This window comes from Grammomys surdaster, unplaced genomic scaffold (assembly GCF_004785775.1).
Source record: "Grammomys surdaster isolate TR1022 unplaced genomic scaffold, NIH_TR_1.0 120206, whole genome shotgun sequence".
In the NCBI taxonomy this organism is placed as follows: Eukaryota; Metazoa; Chordata; class Mammalia; order Rodentia; family Muridae; genus Grammomys; species Grammomys surdaster.
In genome coordinates, this window is record NW_021616151.1 from 257 (window position 1) to 9,367 (window position 9,111).

At 42.6% G+C, this 9,111-nt stretch overlaps 1 protein-coding gene across 1 annotated transcript; it reads right to left on the reverse strand.

The window, feature by feature from the left end:
- Positions 1-861: 861 nt before the first annotated feature.
- LOC114635945 (solute carrier family 41 member 2-like) lies at positions 862-8,040 on the reverse strand. Its single transcript, XM_028784294.1, has 4 exons — positions 7,960-8,040; positions 4,656-5,367; positions 3,476-3,583; positions 862-912 (listed from the first exon to the last, which is right to left on the reverse strand). The coding sequence occupies exons 2-4, from the start codon at positions 5,205-5,207 to the stop codon at positions 877-879; spliced, it is 696 nt and encodes a 231-aa protein (XP_028640127.1). The 5' UTR covers positions 5,208-5,367; positions 7,960-8,040; the 3' UTR covers positions 862-876.
- Between the last annotated feature and the right edge of the window lie 1,071 nt (positions 8,041-9,111).

Genomic DNA, 9,111 nt, shown 5'->3' on the forward strand with positions numbered 1-9,111 from the left:
TCATCATTGAAGAAAGTCAGGACAGAAACTCAAACAGGGCAAGAACTTGAAGGCCTGCTGATGTGGAGGCCATGGAGGGGTGCTGCCTATTGGCTCCTTCCCCATGGCTTGCCTAGCCTGCTTTCTTATAAAACCCCAGGCCATCAGCCCAGGAATGACACAATCCACAATGGGCTGGGCCTCCCCCATCAAGTAATAATTAAGAAAAAATGCCCTACAGCTGGATCTTATGGAGGCATTTTCTCAGTTGATAACTCCTTTCAGCTAATTCTAGGTTGTACTGAATTAATATAAAACTAGCCAGCACACAGTCTCAATAGATTTCCCCCAAAAGATTAGATTCAGCTTTATGAGACTTAATGACAACAGTAGCTTAAAGATGAGAAGTCTTATTTAAAAGAAATTCTTTTTTAACTGGATTTCCTACAGTGTGACTTATTTCAAGAGAATGACATAATCTATTAGGAGTCTAAACAAACACTGGACAAGGCTCAAGAATGACAGATGCGTTTAGAACAATGTTCTTTGAGGTAATTGAACCAAAACTTCACTATTCCTGGCAAAGTTATTCTATTGCTTAAACACTTGTACGCTTAGCTGTGTTTATCAGAACAAAGTCCACTTTGCAACAAGTGACACAGAAGCCACCTTTTCATTCCCATCCAGTAGTGTTCTCCTCAAACGCTTCCATTTGGTTTTCTAACGCCACTGCCTCAGTTTCTCCTGGACTTGGGTGTGAGTGATAGTCACATCCATCCACTACTCCTCAAAACTACAGGAAAGCCCCATATACTTTTGTTTCTCCTTCTTAAAGGCTGGGGGTATACCGAACACATTCCATCTGGATGCCAAATGATCAAGCATTAAAATCCAAATTCAGCATATCAGTAGATGTCGACATTCAATAAGCCACTGGAATAATGAATAAACATACATTTTAATTTATATTTTCTTTTTGTTTGTTTGGTTTGGTTTTTGAGACAGGGTTTCTCTATGTAGCCCTGGCTGTCCTGGAACTCACTCTGTAGATCAGGCTGGCCTTGAACTCAGAAACTCACCTGTCTATGCCTCCTATGTGCTGGGATTAAAGGCGTGGGCCACCACTGCCTGGCTATAAGCATACATTTTAAAATTTAAACATTTATCAAGATTTCACTATTAGATTTTTTTCAAGAAATTTTGTATGTGTTTGTTTGTGTGTTTGCAGGGGCACATGCACATTGTGTGCACATGCATAAGAGGCCAGGGAACAACACAGGATGTTATTCCCTAGGTGTCATCCACTCTGTCTTTGAGACAAGGTGTCTTGCTGATCTGCGACTGACCAAGTAGGCTATACTGGCTGGCCAGTGTGACTCAGGGGTTCTCCTGCCTCTGTCTCAGCAGGACTAGAATAACAGGCATGCACTACCTAAGATCGCACACTCGGATAGCACACTGGTCTTCACACTTGCACGGCAGGCATTCTGCACACTGAGCTATCTTCCCAGCCCCTATCACTTACTTTTCTAAGAGTTTTAAATGTGTTTATCACATCACATTATCATTTGAGAAAAAAGAATCCTTAAACGTTTGGCTTAAATATATAATACAGGAAGCTCCTTTTTGGGGTGTCGGGGACAGTTCTCTAAGAGTTTCTCTGTGTAATGGCCCTGGCTGTCCTGGAACAAGGCTTGTCCTGCACACCAAACTGGCCTTGAACTCAGAGAAATCCATCTGCCTCTGTCCCCCAAGTGCTGGGATTAAGCACAGGCACCACCACTCCCTGCCTGGGCTTTCAGATCATAAGATAATTTTTAAAGTTTCTAAGTCTAGATAATCTTAAAACATGTAAAATATATGTCATGAGTCTCTACTGTATTCTTTTCGCTAGCACAACTGTTAAAGAAAACCTGTCTAAGCATGGTGGCACATAGCCAGGTTTACAGAAGCAGACATGGCAATCAGCAGGTTGTTACTGGCAATGACCCAATCCAGGTATTTCTCCAGGCCATTCTGTTCCAGGTAGCAGGTGAAATCATGCTTGGCAGACAGGCAGTACACGGATTGCTTTAAGTCAATCACTAGACAAACCAGTAAATCAGTGAGTATCTAATGGTTGGTCTTCTGCCTCATTTTTACTTCAGAGTTGTGACCATTTTATGCCTCTACTGTCCTTCAGTTATCCTAATTGTCAAGTCAGGCATGGTACTGCATACCTTCAATCCCAGCATGCGGGAGGCACAGTCAGGGCATCTCTGTGAGCTTGAGCCTACTTCTCGATTCATAGTGAGTTCCAGGCCAGCCAGGGAGACAGAGTGACACCTTATCTCAATTATAAATATATGAGATATATTATATACACATATATTTATAATATATATTATATATTGTATATTATTTATTATATTATATGTAATATATTATATTATATAAATATGTGTACCTATATATTATGTATTGTGTATTATATATTTTATATATATGGGTATTAATACTATACATTATGTATTTTATATGTATCTAACAGTACATATTCATATTTATATATTATATAATATATAATGTATACCTATTATATTATGTTTATTATACATAATATCTTGTATTATATTAAGTATAATAATAAATATATAATATATTTATATATGTAGATAGAGATTCAGTAGTACTTATTTATTTATAAGTGTTTGCCTGTATGCATGCATACCACAAGCTTGGTGACTGGAGGCTAGAAGAGGATATCCGATTTCCTGGATCTGGAGTTATGGATAGTTGTGAACTGCCATGAGGTGGAATCGCATGCAAATAAGTGCTCTTAACCTCTGAGCCCCCTCTCTCAGCTCCTGCCATAACACTCCCTATAGTGATAGACCATTAGAGCGTGGCTAAATGTCCAATAATGGGTCATAAATCAAACTATGGGGTTTGATAATATAACAGGAGATAGCCATGTGCAGGGTGGTGCACGCCTTTAACCCCAGCACACGGAGTCAGAGGCAGGAGGATCTGAGTTCAGGGCCAGTCTTGTCTACATAGCAAATTTGAAACCCTGTCTAAAAAAAGCAGCACTAGCTACTACAGTATAAATATGGACCCTCTGATATGAACAGATGAGCACTATATAATAGGTCAGATTATAAAAGAGAATACAAAGGATTCTCACTCTGCTTTCAGCTCAGCCAAACTCAGACCCATGTACACTCTCAGTATCTGCCCACCCATGTACTAAACCCTAATAACAGCGGCTAGTGTGGGCTGGCATCAAAGGAGGCAAACATACTGAGGCTTCTGGTGATAAGGGAAAGCAGGTCCACATCCTCAGGTGAGAGAACTCCGAGAACTTTCAGGGCACTCCCTGTCAGTCAGAATTATGTAGTGTAACTCTGAGGCCAAGAAAGTTACCAGACAGGAAACCAACCTCTTTGTCACACAGACTCTTGTAAGTACAGAGAAATACATGACACACATAATAGAAAATAGGAACAAAACTTACTGCAGTGGATAATCGAGAAGCTAATGTCATTTCCAAGTTCCCTTTAAGACCAAGAAGTGCGGGGACCAAAATGAAGACTTCTGTCACATTTTTGAACACCTCCCAGTGCTGTAAAACAGAATGGTTTCCCTTAGCACAGGACATTTCTAAAGACTCGGGGATTCATCCCAACCTTGCTTTCTCTTGTTGTTGTCACTGCTATGGAGATAGTATATCTCACCATGTGTCCTTGGGTGGCCTGAAAGTCACTGTGTAGACTAGGCTAGTCTCAAACACAGAGACCTAACTGCTTTGGCCTCCTGAGTGCCTAGGACTAAAGGCTTGGGACAGCACCCTGGATGCTTCACGGTTTTAAAGGACAGCACAGGTTATCTCATCATCGAACACGTTCAGGGATCACCACACCCTCCTGAGATCAGGATCTGACGACTTTAGACAATTCCGTTGGCATTGGTTCAACATCTGACATCACTACACCCCACTCTACAGCTAACACCAATAGCTACAACTAAGCCTGACATCCTGTCACTCCTCAGACTCACTCTCTCACATCTGTTTTTGTTGTTGCGGTTTGTTTGTTTGTTTTTGTTTGTTTGTTTGGCAGTCCTCAAGATGAAGTCCACAGCCTATCACATGTGGGGCAAACACTCTACCACTGAGCTGTATACCAGCCTTTGAGTTTTTAAGACAGCTCGGGCTGGCTATTAACTCACCACCATAGCCTAGGCCAGCCTTAAACTTGTGAGCCTCCTGCCTCTGCATCCCAAATGCAGGATGTCAGGCATGCAGCACAATGCTGTAACTTTACCATTTCATGATGGCAGAGTCCATGTTGTTAACGGTTAAGAACTCAGCTGTGGGACGGACTTCATCATCTGGACTGGAGTCTGGGTTCCAGCACTAGTTACAGCAGTCTCATAATTGATTAATTAATAAAAAATGGACAGTCAAGCATGGTGACACATGCATAATCCCAAAACGGAGAAGACAGAGGCAGTCCAGGGACCTAGAGCTTCAATAGTTGCCAGCCAAGTTGGTGAGTTTCAGGTGGAAGAGAGACCCTGCCTCATAAACACAATGAAAACAACCAAGGAAGATACTCAAGGTTGGCACACACACACACACACACACACACACACACACACTTGCACATACAGTGAAACTAAAGATAAAATCTCACCTGCACTATGTCCAAAACCATGCCAGCAGAAACCGTTCCAAACCCAGCCAGCAAGAATGGCACCAGTATCTGCAGAGCCATGACCCCACTGGACTCCTTTGGGAGCCTCTGGCTTGTTTCCACAATAACATCATCGCCCTCACTGGACAGATCTTCATCCTGTAACATGGCGGTGGTTTCCGAAGCCTCTCTTCCATCACAGTAGTTATAGCCGGCATAGTCGTCGTACTTGGGGCTGCAGCTGGCTGGAGCATGCCCACCGCTGCTGTGGAAGCCCTGCTCTGAGAACTCATGGTAGTCCAGATGTGGGTCTGATCGCTTGCTGAAGGTCTGTGCTGCACCTGACAGCCCATCCTGCCAAATGCTGTTCACTTTTTTATGCCTGTCTTCCTGATTTTTCTGGTAAATGACTGGCACCATGCTTAAAAGTAAGTTTAAAAACTTGTCAGATTGAATTGTATTTAAATTTAAAGTCCAATCTACAAAACCCCCTCCACTCTCTGGACTGGCACTTGTCTTGTAAGTGACAGGTCTTCCTTTACTGTGGGTCATATTGTCATCACAAAAAGCCCTGTATCCTTCAGACTCGAGCTTCCTGAAGCATAGAGGAACCAAAGCCACAGAAACGCCTGCTCAAATTAAGCCATTGACTGCTCTGTAGAAAATGTTTCCACCAGTAAAAAAATTCAGAAGTTTAAGAGAGGAATTCAATCTGCAAAGAAAAAGATAAAATGTAAAACTTAGATGAATTATACTTAGACTGATTTTCATACAAATATGGGAGTGATACTATATTCTATGAGTTGGATGCAGATCTGTTCTGTGACATAAAAGTAAGGGGTTTTTGTTTTGTTTTATAAAATACAGTACAGAAGCCAGTTGTGGATGTGCGTGACTTTAATCTCAGTACTTGGGAAGCAGAGGCAGGCAGATCACTGTGAGTTTGAAGCCAGCCTGGTCTATGTAGGGAGTTCCAAGCTAGCTAGAACTACACAGATCCTGCATCAAAAACAAAACAAACAAAAAATTTAAGAATGCTTTATAATCTACCTTGAATAAGAGTGCTTTTACTTTTATATAATTCATGTAACTGAAGCCCACCCATATGAGGTCTCTGACTGCCTCTCAAGATACAGTCATGAAATAAAGTAACAGCATTTGCTGGACACGGCAGTACCCTCCTGTGATATAAGCACTAAGGATACTGAGGTAAGAGGATTGCCCAAAGATAGAGGCCAGCCTGGGCTACATAGTGAGACCTTCTTTCAAACAAAACCACAAAGAGGAGGAGAAGAAGGAGGAAGAAGAGGAAGAAGAGAAGGAGGGGGAAGAGATGCCATGGCACCTACCACTACAGAGGACTGAAATTGAACATTGTGCTTGTTCCAGAGTTTTGGGACCAAAAAATTTAAATTGTCAATATAAAAGACACAATATACCATTATACTGTGTAAATATTAAATAATAAGCTATATTCCTTTATCTATAAGTTACTGCATAATAATTTCATCAGAATTCAAAGAGACAAAGATGACATTCACCATAAAAACATTTCATTGGTATCCTAAATACAGTATAAGACATTTATTCTACAGATAAATTTAGGTTAGCATCATCTAACATTCTCACATACATAAAAAATATCATTAAATTAACTTAAAAAATATATCCCTCTGATTATTTAGGAAATAACTCAAAAGAATGATTATAAATACTCAGGCCTCCATTTTGTAAGCCAACCAGAACAAAGTCTGGAATGCCCTCAAGTCTGCTGTGGTCTACAGCCTTCAAGTAGGTCTCTGACTAGCTGGCTAGTGACTGGAGTCTCAGAGGCCAGAAAGAACAGACACAGATAGATACTGGAGCTAGTCACCAAGTGGCACTGAGCTGCAAGGCCACAGACACCTGGGCAGGCAGCACCCAACTGCACAGTGACTTCATGGCCACACCTATCACAATGGGGCTAGAAGCTTCAGATGCTTCTCAGGAACATCTAAGCCCACTTCCATGAGAATCAAGGCAGCACTGAATTCATAGAGGACACATGGCCCCACTCCCCACCATACTGCTGACTTTAATGAAGACGCTCTGAGTCTTCAATCCTGGGACAGGAAGACTGACCACAACATATGACCAGAGGAGAAAGGGATGAGGGTTGGTAAGGCAAGCAGGTACTAAGGCTGCATTTCATTATTCCCTCTTTACTTATGGGAGAAACCTGGTAACTCATGAGACAACTCTTTCAGCATTGGCTCAAAGACCCCAGGTCTCCTGATTCAGAACATGATGTACGTATGGGTCCTATATCCTTTCTATATCCTATATCCTTCACCACAGGGTTATGGTACCGACTTCCTATGGAGCTGCTCCAGGAATCTACTGACTAGATTAAGTACCACAGTTGGACCTCCATGTTCCAGGATTGTTACACACTTCCAAATTCAGCCAATCATAGATGGAAAACATTTGGGGGGGGGATGTTATAAGGCCTGATGATATAGCTCATCAGAATGATTTTTACTTAAACATGCACTATGGCCTAGGTCTGAGGCCCAACACCACAGAAACTGGACATGGTGGTACAAGATGCAATCCCAGCACTAGGAGGTAGAGGCAGGAGAACTAAAAGCACAGACACATCTTCAGATGTACTGAGTTTGAGGCCAGCCTGGGCTACATGAGACCCCATCACAATGGTGGAAAAACAAGTGTCTGTACTGAATCTGTACTACGGGTTGCTCTTGCCCTCGGTCACTGAACAATACAGTAGACATACAATTTATGAACTCTAGTGGCTTGAATGAGGTTGGCCCCCAATCTGCGGATGCTTAGTCCCCAGTTGATGAGCTGTCAGGGAAAGACTAGGACTGGCCTCGTTGGAGGAGGCGTGTCACTGGAGAAGGGCTTTGAGGTTTCCAAAGTCCCCATCAGGGCCAGTGTGTCTCTTTCCCTGTGCCTGCTTGCTGATCAGCTACGTATCCAGCACCATGCCTGCCTGTGTGCTTCCACACTCCCTACTCTGATGATAAGGGACGTGTCCTCTGAAACTGTAAGCAAGCCCACCACTAAATGCTTATTTTGTAAGAGCTGCTGTGGTCATGGTGTCAGTCTGCAGCAATAGAATGGTGATTTAAGATGAGCCATTCCTATTATTTCAAGTATTCTAAGCAGTTTGAGAGCCTTTCTGTCAGCTTCTGTGGCACTGAGGACTGAACACACTGTTTCATGTTTGTTGTGTAAGCAGTCCACCTCTGAGACATCACCCCAACTGTTTCCACTTTTTTATGTTGAGACAGAGTCTTACCGAGTTGCCAAGACAGATCTCAAATTTGTAATCCTCCTGCCTCACTGTCCAGAGTAGTTGGGATCATAGGCCTGCACAACCAGACACAGATCTAAATTAGTGAGAGAAGCTGGGTTGTGGTGGTGTACACCTACCTTTAACCCCAACACTCTTGGGGCAGAGACCATCAGATCTCCTTGACTTCAAAGCAAGCCAGGTCTACATAGTAAGGAAAGGAGTGGGGAAGAGGATATAAATCAGAAGCTGCACTTTCCCTAATATCCCTGGTGATTTGCTTACACCATCAAGTATGAGAAGCACTTTCTAACACATTCGATAATCTAGTCTGTCCTCATGAGACCAAATGTGAATACGGATTTGTAAGTAAACAGTGTGAATACACACTCCTCCTAGTGGGGGAGTGGGAACAGTGGGGGACAACCTGGAACAATCTACTAAAAAAGAAGCAGCACACACCCTACAAGCTAAGAACTGCACTGTAAGCACATACCCTGAAGAAACTCAGTGCTTTACACAGAGACAGACAGAGACAGACACAGAGACAGAGACAGGAACACATTGGGATGGTTCCATGAGAAGATTCAATACAAGTTACATGATAGTGGTTTTGTTTGAGCAATGGTATAAAAGTGTAGAGTCCTTCAAGGGTACTGTTTGTTTCTTAAGCTGCATGGTCTGTGCAAGCTTGTACTACTGTTCTGTGACTTGTGCAAACATCTTTAAAAAGTGCTTGGCCCATTAGTTAATAGCACTTGTTGCTCCTGCAAAGAACCCAGGTTCAACTCCAGTTCCAACATGGCTGCTCACAACCACCTATAACTCCAGATCCAGGGGGATCCAACACCCTCTTCTGATCCTCGCACACAAGACCCCATGCACCGTGAACATGTACGTATATACATATAGATAAAACACTTTTAATAATAACTGTAAGTTTTTTAAAAGTGTTCCAGTCTGAGTGGTGCTGTGGTAGATCTTATCATTAGTCCTGACATTGCTCCCTTCCTATGAGAGGAGGATGATCTCTACCTGTTGCCATGGTTTCCTGGACACTGAGGAGGATGACACATCTTCATCTCCGCTGGCATCCGGTCTAGCCATATGATTCATTTTAGCTGATGGAAAGGCAGCCACCACACATACCAGGAGGAG